The sequence below is a fragment of the Lemur catta genome, chromosome 6 (assembly GCF_020740605.2).
Source record: "Lemur catta isolate mLemCat1 chromosome 6, mLemCat1.pri, whole genome shotgun sequence".
In the NCBI taxonomy this organism is placed as follows: Eukaryota; Metazoa; Chordata; class Mammalia; order Primates; family Lemuridae; genus Lemur; species Lemur catta.
In genome coordinates this window covers 55,680,082-55,693,161 of record NC_059133.1, presented here as the reverse complement: position 1 = coordinate 55,693,161, position 13,080 = coordinate 55,680,082, and the positions used below count along the sequence as shown (strand labels likewise).

The following is a 13,080-nucleotide window of genomic DNA, read 5'->3' as shown; positions in this document are numbered from 1 at the left end:
CTCCTCCAGCCCTTATCTCCACTTCACTTTCATACAGGACATCCACGCTCAGGCCTTTCTGCCGCCCAGGGAAGAGCAGTTTCCTCCCCTTGTGCCCTCCACAGAGAGGGAGAGCTGCCCCCTGCTGCTGCTCTTTCCCAAGTGGCTCCATCTCTGGAGACTCTCACCTGCCCAGAGTCCCTCCTGCCAGCAGAGGGGACTGAGGCTGCTGCTGCCAAAGGGAGGGGGCGAGACAGCTGATAACATCAACTGAGCACCTAACATGCAGCAGGCTGGGTCTGAGCAAAGGCAAGACGCAGGTGCCAGGAGTCCCCATGGAGGAGAGGGCTTTCTCTGCTGATGGTAATCATTACTGCAGTCGGCACAGACTGAGCATGTGCCATGTGGCCGGCAGTGGCCTGAGGGCTTCCTGTGCCATTGCATGTCGAGTTTCCATGCCGGGGTGCTGCTCTGCCTCCTCCCCGCTCCGTTCCCTCCTCCTCTAACCTCAGCTGCTCCCTTGCTCTCTGGCTTCCGGCTGGGTTGACCCAAGGGAGACATCAGCAGGCGGTCAGAGAGGAGGGAGGAGGTCAGGTATCTCTTCTCAGTTCCCTCCCTGCCCCGGACCACTCAGGCCACTCTCTCTCGGGCAGGGGCTGCAGCCGGCCCCCCAACCGTGACCACAGCTTCTTCCAGGTGACCCCCCCACAGTGCCAGCCACTCTATTCTCTGGTCACTCGACTGCTTCTCTGGTTCTTCAGCTCTGTGTAAGGTGACCAGCTCGTCCTGGTTTTCCCAGAACTGCCTGGTTTCAGCACTGAAAGTCCCCTCAGTCCGGGGTAAACCAAGAGGGCTGGCCACCCTAGCTCAGGGTGGGGACAGCTTCCTGCCAGGGCCACTCTCTGGCCTCTCTAGCCTCTGTTTCCTCAGCCCTGCCCCCACCTCTGTACCAAATCCTTTAATTTTTAGCAGGGAAGGGGAAGCTTCCCCTTCGCCCTCAGGAGATTTACTGAAAAATCAACTCACAGAAAAGCAGACTAATAGGAGAAAGGCGTACATTTTATTACTGCCATATGCATGGGGAGAACCACAGAGTGATCACCCAACATCCCAATGGGGTACAAAGGCTTATATATCCTACCTCTCAGGGGCGAGGGGAATGGGGAAGTGTGGATGATTTTAGGGGGATAGTAAATGATTTTTAGGGGAATTCAACGGGATTAAAGAATGTACAAGGGTCTGGGGCAAAATCTGGGGGGCTTGCAGAGTGGACAATGGTTTGTGACAAAAATCTGTCCAGATTTGTTGACAAACTTTAGTCTTCCTTCCTGTGATGTGGACTCAGTTCATGAAAACTCAGGGAAGGGACCAGAAGTAATTGTTTTATTGTTTTCTTCTTTGGTAGGTCTGGACTTCAGGCAGATAAAGGAACTTCAGGCTGTGTTTTGGTAGAGGTAGAGGCCTGGGAGACTGAGAGCTGGGTGGGGGAGACTATTGTTCTCCTTGCCGGGTCTTTCTGGTCTTTATGTAGACGGGGGAAAGTCTCTTCTAGTGTCTGTTGATCCCTAGGGGCCATTAATTCAAAATACTTTTTTTTTTTGAGACATGGTCTCACTCTGTTGCCCGGTCTAGAGTGCAGTGGCATCAGCCTAGCTCACAGCAACCTCAAACTCCTGGACTCAAGTGATCCTTCTGCCTCAGCCTCCCCAGTTGCTGGGACGACAGGCATGTGCCACCACCACACCCAGCTAATTTTTCTATTTTTAGTAAAGATGGGGTCTTGCTCTCGTTCAGCCTGGCCTCGAACTCCTGACCTCAAGTGATCCTCCCATCTTGGCCTCCTAGAGTGCTAGGATTAGAGGCGCAAAATACTCTTTATACTAGGGAGCCATATTCCCTGCACTCCTTCACCTTAAAGTGCATTTAGCTCTCTCAGGCTTTCGCTTCCAAGATGACAAAGAGAAGGAACAATGGTGGTACAAAAAAGGGCAGGAGCCATAGCAGCCTGTTCACTGCACAAACTGCACCCTAGATGTGCCCAAGGACAAAGTCTCAAAGAAGTTCATCATTCGAAACATAGTAGAGGCCCCAGCCATCAGGGACATTTCCAAAGCCAGCGTCTTCGACATCCGAATGCTTTCAAAGCCGCGTGGGAAACCGCATCACCACGTGAGCTGTGCTGCTCACAGCAGGGCTGTTAGGAATTGATCTCGTGACACCTGCAAAGACCCCACATGGCCACCCTGATTTAGGCCTGTGGTGCTGCCCCATGGCCTCCGCCAAAGCCCGTGCAAGGGGCTGAGTCCCTGAGCACTGAAGAAAGGCTATACTCTGAGAAAAGAGTAAAATGGAAGTTATGCCATCTTTTAAAGTCAGTGTAATTGGGCTACCTTGGGTGACTTTGGTTTCCTTTTGGATCCTGAACGGCACGATCGACACCCAATCCTGTAGGGAAGTATTGCTATTAATCTCTTTTTACAGATGAGGAGACTGAGGCACAGAGAGGTTCAGTCACTTGGTCAGAGCTGCACCACTCAGAAACAGCAGAGCTGGGACTCGAGCTCAAGAAAGAGCTCACGTTCTCACCCACCAGGGCTTCCTTCACACAAGGCTCAAGAGCCTTCTTGGATCATTGTGACGGAGTGACCCGTAGACCTGAGAAAAAGGCTGCCCAGCCCCCAAAGCAAGGAGAGGAATAGCACAACCTCCTGCAGCCCAGGCTGCGGAACTGGGAGTTGAGTCACGTTCCCACCTGGGTCTGGAAAGGCAGAAGGGGAAAGAACAGCCACAAGAGCCCACACGCTGCTGGGGCAGGTGGGAGAGGTGACCTGCCCAGCCCTCCCTGGCAGCCAGCCCTGACTCCCACACTCCTGGCTTCCTGCAGAGCTTCCTGAAGGAGAGGAAGGAGACATTTCCAGCCTTGTGTTCAGACTGGCCCGAGGATGGGATGGGAGCTGAGGAGTAGGGGACAGTTTCAGGCCCAAGGCCCCATCAGAGCCCCCAGGCACAAGCTGAGCTGCACATCCCCCCTCCTGGGTGCAGGGGAAGGACCTGCCCAGAGGTCTCAGGCTAACAGAGAAGCTGAGACCCCCAACCAAACCAGCCAGAAACAGAGCTTGAGACAGCAAGAGGTGCAGCCAGACTGTGCCGGGGACAGAGAGGGTCCCCTGTGGGGGACATGGGGCATGAGGGAAGGTTTCTAGGAGGAGGAAAAATGTGCAGAGTTGAGAAGAAGGAGGAGCAGGGATGAAGGCGGCTGCCCAGGTCAGGACTAGATCCTATAATTGACAAGGAAACAAGCTATGAGAGCAGCCAAAACATCAGTGGAGGTGTAGGAGATGGAGAACATCCCAAGGGACACACTGGAGGGTTCGAAACAATCCCTCAATAAACTGATTGGCATGTGGAGTGAGATGCCCGTAGGACATGCCTGGACAACCACATACTCCACACCTCGCCTTCCGAGGAGCGGCACAGCTTTTGCGTTGCTGGGTGAAGCGTGGCAGCCGGGGGGAAAGCTGACTTGCTGGAAGCAGTGGCAGAGAGGCTGCATATTGCCACAGGGAACCGTCATCTCTACCTTCAGCCTCGCCTCTAGATGTCCTTTGAACCCACATTTAAGGCTGCTGCTTGGCAGCACTGCTAAATTGAGACCTGCCAGGCCCCCTGCCCAGGAGAGCAAGGGCCAGGTGAAGGCTCAGAGGTGAGAGGGGGTGGGGAGGGAGCAAGAACCAGGCTTGCTGCCCTGGATGGAGGTGGGGCCAGGGCATCACTGGGATGGGACTGGAAGAAGGGACAGGGCACAAAGGGACACTGCCGCAAACCCTCAGTTCCCAGCATAGGGGATGTGAGTCAGTCACCGGAGGCCAGCCTCTGGCCCTGCAGGCCACGGCTCCAGGAAGGGAGATCTGGCTCTCAGAGGTGGGGGGTTATGCCGGCGAGAGCAGGAGACGGGGTGGGAGAGACGCTGTACCCACCGCTTGCCAGAATAGCCCCAGGCCTAACACGGCGCCTCAAGTGTGGTTTGTATCAAATAAAACTTGTGGGAAGAGGAAGGGAATGGGAGTGGGGAGATGAAGAAAGACCCACCCCAGGGTGCCAGCTGGGTGCTGCGTCACGTCACAGGAGAGCTTGAGAAACAGGCCCAGAGAAGGAGGGAAGAGGGTGAGGGTTCTTGGTTCCAGCTTCCTCGCTCTGGTCAGTGGGCCCCAGGCCTCTCCCAGTCCCCTGCAGGACAGCGTTTGGGTAGGGGGTGCAGTCTGCCAAGCCGGACTGGGAGTTTCTCCAGCTCAGCCCGAAGGCTGAAGGCTGCGGAGGGAGAGTGAAGGAGACTGGCTGGAGGGCGGGGCACCAGGAGCCTCGACATGGGGCAGGCAGCAACAAACAAATGAGATGCAAACCAGTGTATAGAACAAGGCCAGCTGAGCCACTTTATTGACCTTTGCAGAGTCCCATGTGGGCTGGCTTGGGCTGTGGGCAGGGGACGCAGAGTGGGCCATGCGGACCCAGGTGCTGGGGTGGGAGCAGGCTGAACGGGATCAGGAAGGAGGTGGCTGCCGGGTCACTCAGTATGTGATGGATGTCTTTAGACTTGACTCGACTGTTTTCTTCAGGATGGTGTGGCCGCTGGAGCCTGAGCCGGAGCCGGAGCCGGAGCCAGAGCCAGACACAGAGCAGGACCCCCAAACAGGGCCCTCCTTGGAGCCCGGGATGGCACTGGAGCTGCCAGTCACGATGCTGGAGCAGTAGGACCCAAAGCTGCCTTTCCCACCTCCGAGTCCACTAGAGCCGCCCAGGCTTCCACCAACTCCTCCAGACACCACGGTGCTGCCTCCTGCCACGGCTGCCGAGGAACACACCAGGGTCACAGCAGGGTCCTCAGCGCCCCATGGAGCTCCCACTCCCAAGTCCCCTGATACTCACAGACAGTGACCTGGCTGGTGTACTCCCCAGACATCCTAGGGGAGAAAGGACAAGAGCAGGACAGGCTAAGAAAGGCTGCAAGGAATGCTTCCCCGTGGGCTTGTAAGCCTCTCAGAGCAGTCACCTACGCTCTCAGCAGATAAAGTCCACAGTCCCCCAACTTAAAATCCCTCCCTGCACAGTCGATTGCCCTTAGTGACTTACATTGTCAGGAAACCTCTCAGAATCCCCTCTAGCAAGGAGAGCGCTGTGCTGGCATCCCATCCTCCTCCCCCACCTCAGTCCCACATTCCCGGGTCCCTCCAACCTGCCCCCACCTGCACTCCTCGACCTCCAGCAGCCTGCGGTAGGTGGCAATCTCCACGTCCAGGGACAGCTTCGTGCTCATCAGCTCCTGGTAGTCGTGCAGCAGCCGCGCCAGCTCCTGCTTGGCCGCTCTCAGGGCAGCCTCCAGCTGGTCCAGCTTGGCCTGAGCGTCCTTGAGGGCTGCCTCCCCTCGCTGCTCGGCACCAGCAATGGCGGTCTGCAGGTCAGCGTTCTGGAAGAGGGGAAAAATGAGGGAGAAAGTGGCTGTGAGCCCAACACGGCCTCCCAAAGCACCCACTGTGGATACAGCCTAAAGGCTGGGGTGGCTCACAGTCTCATGAGCTCAGAATTATCTGTGGCCACAACCCTCCTCCCCTTGTCCTCTCGTTCCAGGGAAGACACCACTTCCTCTGCTTCCTCACCTCATGTGGTAGGTAGAATGATGTCCCCAAAACTTTTGTGTCTACCCAGAACCTCAGAATATGACCTTTTCTGGAAGTAGGGTCTCTACAGATGTAATTAGTTAAGGATCTCATGATGATATCATACTGTATTTAGGGTCAGCCCTAAAACCAATGACTGGTGTCCTTATGGGCAGAGGAGAGGACACAGAGACAGGCACAGAGAGAAGAGGCCATGTGAAGATGGGGGCAGAGGTCGGAGTCATGTGGCAGTAAGACAAGGACTGCCAAGGGACTCCTGGAGCCACCAGAAGCTAGGATTTCCCAAGCAGCCTCACAGGGAGCACAACCCTGCCAACACCTTGATTTCAGACTTCAAGTCTCCAGAACTGCGAGAGAATACATTTCTGCTGTTTTAAGCCAGCCAGTGTGTGGTCCTTGGTTATGGCAGCCCTAGGACACAAATGCACCTCCTTTGCCACTTCCCAGTGATCTTTCCCTATTGCCTCGCACCCTCAACCCTCAGCACTTTATTGGAGTCTCTCCCAGGTACTTAGCACTCTTCCTGCCCCATATGGATCAGTAGCTACAAGACTCATCTTGGGGGCCACCACGGTGCTTCTTTTTCTTTTTTTTTTTTTTTGAGACAGTCTCACTCTGTTGCCTGGGCTAGAGTGCCGTGGCATCAGCCAGCCTAGCTCACAGCAACCTCAAACTCCTGGGCTCAAGCAATCCTCCTGCCTCAGCCTCCAAGTAGCTGGGACTATAGGTGCCCACCACCAGGCGTGGCTAATTTTTTGTTTCTTTTTTAGTTGCCCAGCTAATTTTTTCTATTTTTAGTAGAGATGGGGTCTTGCTGTTGCTCAGGCTGGTCTCAAACTACTGACCTCAAGCGACCCTCCCACCTCAGCCTCCCAGAGTGTTAGGATTACAGGCGTGAGCCACTGTGCCGGGCTGGTGCTTCATTTTTCTAGAACAGTCTTATTTCAAATGTTTTGTCCTATTATCAGAGTATATCAAACCATGTGCCTCAATTTTGGGTTTGAAAATATTACCTCTTTACTTACCTCTCCAATCTAATATTAATAGAAAACTCCTAGAGGAAGGATGAGATCCTTGTCTAATTGGCCTCACAGTTGATTTATCCTCAGGTCTGACGCAAAAAAAGAAGGAATTCCCTAAAGGCGCTCATTATTCTATTCCCACACAAGCACCTTGTGGATGGGAACATGTTCTCACTCTAAAGATGAGGAAACTGAGCCTCAGAAAGGTGACGCGTGGCAAAGCTGGGACCCTAACCCCTAACCCTGGGCAGGTGGCATCCAGCCCCCCAGGACCTGTGTAGGGGGAGCCCAGTTCATCATGTTTGTGCAGGGAAAGGAGGAGGGGGCAGCGCTATGTCCCCCAGAGGGACTCCCACAGGAAAGGCACGTTGCTGTGTGTGAGAGCTGTGATTCCTGGGCCTGGGTCCCTAATGAACACTCCTCAGTGCTGCCCCTGGGCACTGCAGACCAAGTGTTTCAGAATCAGCAGGGTGAACTTTGTTTAAAAAGCAGCTTTCTGAGCCCTACCCTTAGAGATTCTCTCTAGCTCTGGCAGGAGGCCCAGGAATCTGCATCTTAATAGGGGATCCCAAAGCAAGGGGTCCGAGTTCCTTGGGGGAAAGCAGCCCCTGCCCCGCTGCCCATCTCCCCTACCCCCTGAGTCCCTGGCACCCAAATTCCCCAACAGGGGCCAGAAAATTGCCTGTTGGGCATGAGGAATAAGAGTCAAAAGAAGAGGCCGGGCGCGGTAGCTCATGCCTGTAATCCTAGCACTCTGGGAGGCCGAGGCGGGTGGATTGCTCGAGGTCAGGAGTTCGAGACCAGCCTGAGCAAGAGCGAGACCCCATCTCTACTATAAATAAGAAAGAAATTATCTGGCCAACTAAAATATATATATAGAAAAAATTAGCCGGGCATGGTGGCACATGCCTGTAGTCCCAGCTACTCGGGAGGCTGAGGCAGTAGGATCGCTTAAGCCCAGGAATTTGAGGTTGCTGTGAGCTAGGCTGACGCCACAGCACTCACTTTAGCCCGGGCAACAAAGCGAAACTCTGTCTCAAAAAAAAAGAGTCAAAAGAAGAAATAAGAAAAGAGATGGATTAACCTTCTCCCCAAGGATCCAAAAGCAAGATGTACACCTGGACCTGGAGTACAATGTGAACAGTGCCCCTGGGGTCGTGCAGTGCAGAATGCTTCCCAGAAAAGCCCACATGCAGGCTAGAATTCATAGGAGGAAGGCTGAATTCGTCTTAGATGGGGCTTGAGGTTCTCTCCTCCCCAAATTAGCCAAAGCTCCAGCCAGTTATCAAGGTCCCTCAACACAAACTCACTGGTGCCCTGACTGGGGAGAGGGAAGCTAGGAACTGGGGACAGAGCTGAAGGCACAAAGGCAACAGGAGGAGTGTTGGGAAGGCCCTGGGAGCCCTACCTGCTTCTTGAGGTTCTCGATCTGACTTTGCAGCCTCTGAATCTCCTGGTGCAGCTGGGAGATCTGGACTTTGGTTTCCTTCATGCTGTCCCCATGAAGCTGGGCAGACACCTGAAGCTCCTGGTACTGAGGGGAGAACAGAGGTGACACCATTAGTCAAGAGGATTGCCACCTTTGACCCCAAGGCCGAGGGAAACACCATCTCTCTGGTGTCTAGAGACAGCTCTTCACATCCTCGTTTGGAACGTGGGTTAAATGCTTGCAACAAGGACATGGTGGGATGTGCTTGCAGAAGTCCAAGTTTGTCTTCCATAGTTTGCCTGCATTGCTTCCCTCCTGGAAAGGGGAAATGGTCCTGCCCACCCAGCCCAGACCTTCAGGCAGGTTACTGGAACTGCCCCAATGGGACCGAGGTGGACGACCACCCTGGGGTGTGGGCATGGAGACCCAGCCATTTCCAGCATGGTGTGGCCCCAGCACCTTGGTCTGGTACAGCGCCTCCGCCTCAGCCTTGCTGGTCTGGGTGATCTGCTCGTACCGGGCGCGGACCTCGGCGATGATGTCGCTGAAGTCCAGGCAGCGGTTGTTGTCCATGGACAGCACCACAGACGTGTCGCTGACCTCAGTGTGGAGCTGGCCCAGCTCCTGCAGGGAAGACCGACTGAGTATCCACCTGCCCCCTGGCTCCCTCGGCCCTCGGAGCCCAGGGTTGGTGGGCGGGATTCCTGCTTCTCTGCCCCCATTTCATCAGCCAGCCACCCTCGTTCACACCAGGTGGCACTGAGTATGCCCTGCACCCTGCCCTCTGTCGTGCTCAGTCACCTCATCTGAAAATGAGGGCCAACAGAGATGGGCTCGAATGACTCTTGCAGCTTGGACATAAAAGGAAAATGGCCTGCAAGGCTCAAAATCCCCAGGTCCCATCAGTCCTCGGAGTTCTCATCACACTCCTCTCCCACTGCTGGCCCCTTGCATCTCCTCAAAGATTGCGTGCCCCAGCTGTGGGTTCCGCCTGGAACCCCAGAAACACACCTGCATTGCGAGTCTCCTCGCCTCCTTCAAATCTTGGCTCAAATCTCATCTCGTAAACAAAGCCTGCCCTGAGCACACTATTTGAGATTGTCACCCACCCCACGTCTCCAGTCCTCCTCTCCCTGTTCTCATTTTCCTTTTTTCCATAGCATTTCTCACCATCCAACATACTACATAATTTCTGTCTTTGCTGAGGCTAGTGCTTGCCCGTTTCCCAGCAGGAAGCGAGCTGTGTGCTATTTGTCTGGTTGTGCATGGAGGTACCCCAGTAGCTAGTGATCCGCACAGTGAGTTCATCACAGTCAGTGACTGGCTGACCAACCTGGAATCTGAGCCCAGCTTAATGGGCTTCCCTCCTGGTCACTCCCCCCCCCCGCCCCCCGTGGCCACAGGGAGCTCGCCCGCCCTGTCCCCCGCTTCGCTCCCGCCTGGCCTGGGCAGAGCCTCACTTCTTCATACAGACGCTTCAAGAAACAGATGTGCTCTCGCAGAGCCGCCAGCTTGCCTTCCAGCTCCATCTTGCTCAGGAAAACCCCATCCACGTCCTGGGGACAGGGAGACAGAAACCGTGTGTCCCCCGCTTCCCTGTGTGGGCCCTACTCTGGCTCAGGAATTTGTTCACACACTGCCCACCCTGCGCCCACCACTGTCTCCGGAGACCCCTCTCCCCCCTCCTCCAGCCCCGCCCTGCCCTGCTGGCTCCTTGGCCTGACACTGACCCACACCACCTTCAGGAAACCTTCCCTCATTAATCCAACCAGTTCTGCTTCTTTCACTCCCTCCCCACCCTGCGGCAGTGACACCAGGGCTCAGGAGCAGTTCCTCAGTCAGGTGCTGTCTTGGGACCCTGAGTCCACGTAGATGGCCCGTTTCCCTGGGGGCCCTGCATAGAGTGGTAGCATGACCTGAATCAGGACCTCCCACCTCTGCCCTCCTGGCCCAGGGCCAGGCTCCTTGCACAGTGGGTGCTCGGGACCCAGTGGGGCACGTGACATCCACCCTCACCTTCTTGAGGACCACAAAGTCATTCTCAGCCGTGGCGTGCTTGCGGGCCTCCTCCTCATACCTGCCGAGTAAGTAGAAACGGACGCAGTCTGAGGCCTGGGAGTGCCCCTGCCTCCAAGCACGACCCGTGGAAAGGACCCCCTTGCCTTTCGACGCTCCCAAGCAGGACACGTGACCAGCCCTCTTCTCTCCTTTCCTGCCAGGAAGTTTCTGCCACATCCCAGCTATGTCCTTGTTCCACTCTCTCAGCCCACGTGCCCTTGCTGACAACAGCCATGTGACGTCAGCGTGTAAGCCACCTTCGAATACCTTTTCTCACTCACTGCTTATAACCTCCACCTGGGGTGCGCTGTCTGGATTTCATCAGCGAGATTATATGCGTTCCCCAAGATCCCACCGACAGTGAGGCAGCCATAGCAGATCTAAAGCCGGGGTCTCCTGGCCCCAGTCCTGGGGTCCTTCCAGACACAGCCTTCCTTCCTCTACCTCACAGCTGATCCTCCCAGAGCCCTGGGAGGTCAGAGAGCAGATGACATTTTCCCGGCTTACAGATGTGGAAAGCTAGGCTGGGAGAGGTGACATGTTCTGCTGTGGCCACACTTCTGCTCCTGGCTCACAGTGTCCCCGACCCAAACCTCCTGGTAGTCCACACCACCAGGTGACCTAGGTGGGGAGCCCGGAGCCACAGCCAGCTGTGAATCATGGCATGGGCCTGCGGATGGTCCCTTCCACCCTGAGACCAGAGAACATCTGAGTCACTTTAGCCCACACCCTGCTAAACAGGAACTTCTCGAGAAAAACCCACCGAGGCATTGTGTCAGTAAGCCTTCCCGGCCCTGACCAGAAACGTGGGCCCTCGTGGCTGGGGCCTGGAGGAAACAGGGCATGACCCACAGGAGAAGGGTCTCCCTGCCCTTCATCCAAGGTCCTCCAGACCTGGGCAGGGGGGCTGTGGGGCCTCCTTTACCTGTGGCAGGTGGGCACCCTCACAGGCAGGGGAATGGGGATGCAGAGGGGAGAGGGGAGGCCAGTCACGTGTCGCTGGGCCTCAGCGTGTGGGAGACCCCTGGTGACACACCCAATCCAGGTCCTCCCAGACCCCACCAACCCCCCTGGGGGATCCTCAGGTTGCCTACTTGGCCTTGTACTCCTCCTCCTGGTCCTGGCAGGCCTTCAGCTCAGCATCCAGGGACCCCCGTTCCCTCTGGAGCTGCTCCAGCTGCTTCCTGAGCTGGGCCAGGTAGGCCTCAAAGGCAGGCTGCAGGTCCTGGGGGCTGCCACTCACGCCCTGCTGCTGCAGCAGGTGCCACTTGGTCTCCAGGACCTTGTTCTGCTGCTCCAGGAACCGCACCTGCAGCACAAGCAGAGGGTCACTGAAGCCTCTGTGGGACTCCCTAGGCACAACCCCTGGAAAGCAAAGCCTCGGGGCCCCTCAGTCAACAGCAGCTTTCCCCTGCCTCCTAACCTTACCTGGGTTTGGGGAGCCTCATGCCCTTCCGTGAGACTAAGCACATCAAAATGACTGGACAGAGTAACAGGGAAGGTCCTGCCACTGCTGGCCGGCTGTTCTCTGCCCGGAGCCCAACCATAGAAAAACAGGGCCTCAGCTTAACCAGAGAGACTCCAGCTGGACCACAGGAGAGACTTCCTTGCCACAGAAATGATTAGAAAAGTGGTGCGAGGAGGCCAGACTTCCCCATTCCGAAGCCCATCGAGAGCAGCTCCTCTGAGCAAGGCACAGAGACGGGCCAGGCTGAGTTGACCCTCACCTTGTCAATGAAGGAAGCAAACTGGTTGTTGAGAGTTCTGATCTCTTGGGTCTCCTGTGTCCGCACCGCCTGGAACTGGGGGTCAATCCCAATCTTCAATGGGGTCAGCAGATTCGAGTTGATGGTCACTTCTTGGATGCCCCCCGGAGGGCACAGGGAAAAGCCAGACCTGCCACTCCCCTCCCCAAACCGCACCCCCAGCCTTCCCCCTGACCCCCAGGTCCTCCCACGAGACCCTCCTGGGCACCCCCTGGAGGAACTGAGGCTCCTGCTGCTGAAGCTGCCCCTGCTGCGGCCCCCTGAGCGCACAGAACAGGCTGAGCGAGCACTGAAGCCCCTCTGGGCCCGGCACGGGGAGAGAGACATGGCAGAGACAGGCAGTCGCACGGCTGCAGATAGACGAATTGCCAAGGTGTGTGAGTTCCTGCCCCGGGGCCCCGGCACGAGACTTTTATCCCCTCCCATACTTGGGCTGGGCCTTGGAGAGCAAGATGCTGTTGACCTGACTGTGTCTGTCACTTGGCTCCAGCTGACTTACTCTGACACACTTGGAGAATAGGCATCTGGCACGTGCAGAGCCCAGGGGAGAAGGAGACCCAGACCCTGCCCTCGGAGCACCCAGACTGGTGGGGAGACGGGCATGGCCCGAAGACAAGGAAGCAGACAGAGGAGACCCGGACTTCAGTGCTGGGGGTGGGGAGGGATGCCCTGAGCCAAGTCAGTGAGGGCCATTCAAGGAAGGCTTCCTGGAGAGGAGGAAGGGACATTCAAGAGGAAAGGAAGAGGAAGGGGTTCAGATGAGGCATCAGAGGGCCCTGGAGATGCCAGACAGAGGCGAATGAAGCTTCCTGAGGGAGAATCTTTCTCAAAGAGTTGGAGAAGAAAGGCATTTCGCAGCACTGCAAAGCCAGGAGGTTAGTGGAGGTGTTATTGCCATCGTTGCCTAAAAGACACTCCAGGATTTGGAAATGAAACAGAAAAACAGGGTGTCCAAGTCCCTCCTCTTGCCCAACTCAGTAATCATCCATGAGACACCACCCCGCTGAAACCAGGCGTCTCCATCCAGGATCCACAGGGAACAGGGAGCTTCCAGCCCAGCCTGCACCCCTGCTCCGTCCACAAACGCACAGGCCCATCCACCTGCGGTCAAGCTCTGCACCTGTCAGGTTAGACACCAGGCCCCCAGGCTCTGA

The 13,080-nt window shown here is 56.3% G+C and overlaps 1 protein-coding gene across 1 annotated transcript; it reads right to left on the bottom strand.

The window, feature by feature from the left end:
* Nucleotides 1-4,407: 4,407 nt before the first annotated feature.
* KRT78 (keratin 78) lies at nucleotides 4,408-12,313 on the bottom strand. Its single transcript, XM_045553919.1, has 9 exons — nucleotides 11,888-12,313; nucleotides 11,255-11,469; nucleotides 10,119-10,179; nucleotides 9,563-9,658; nucleotides 8,562-8,726; nucleotides 8,082-8,207; nucleotides 5,220-5,440; nucleotides 4,903-4,937; nucleotides 4,408-4,822 (listed from the first exon to the last, which is right to left on the bottom strand). The coding sequence occupies exons 1-9, from the start codon at nucleotides 12,251-12,253 to the stop codon at nucleotides 4,545-4,547; spliced, it is 1,563 nt and encodes a 520-aa protein (XP_045409875.1). The 5' UTR covers nucleotides 12,254-12,313; the 3' UTR covers nucleotides 4,408-4,544.
* Between the last annotated feature and the right edge of the window lie 767 nt (nucleotides 12,314-13,080).

Excerpts from the sequence above, each read along its gene's own strand:
- KRT78 (XM_045553919.1), bottom strand. The coding sequence starts at position 12,253 with ATGTCTCTCTCCCCGTGCCGGGCCCAGAGGGGCTTCAGTGCTCGCTCA. Across the intron at positions 10,180-11,254 it reads GAGGAGGAGTACAAGGCCAA|GTATGAGGAGGAGGCCCGCA; the intron begins GTAGGCAACCTG and ends CTTACTCGGCAG. Across the intron at positions 9,659-10,118 it reads ACTTTGTGGTCCTCAAGAAG|GACGTGGATGGGGTTTTCCT; the intron begins GTGAGGGTGGAT and ends CCCTGTCCCCAG.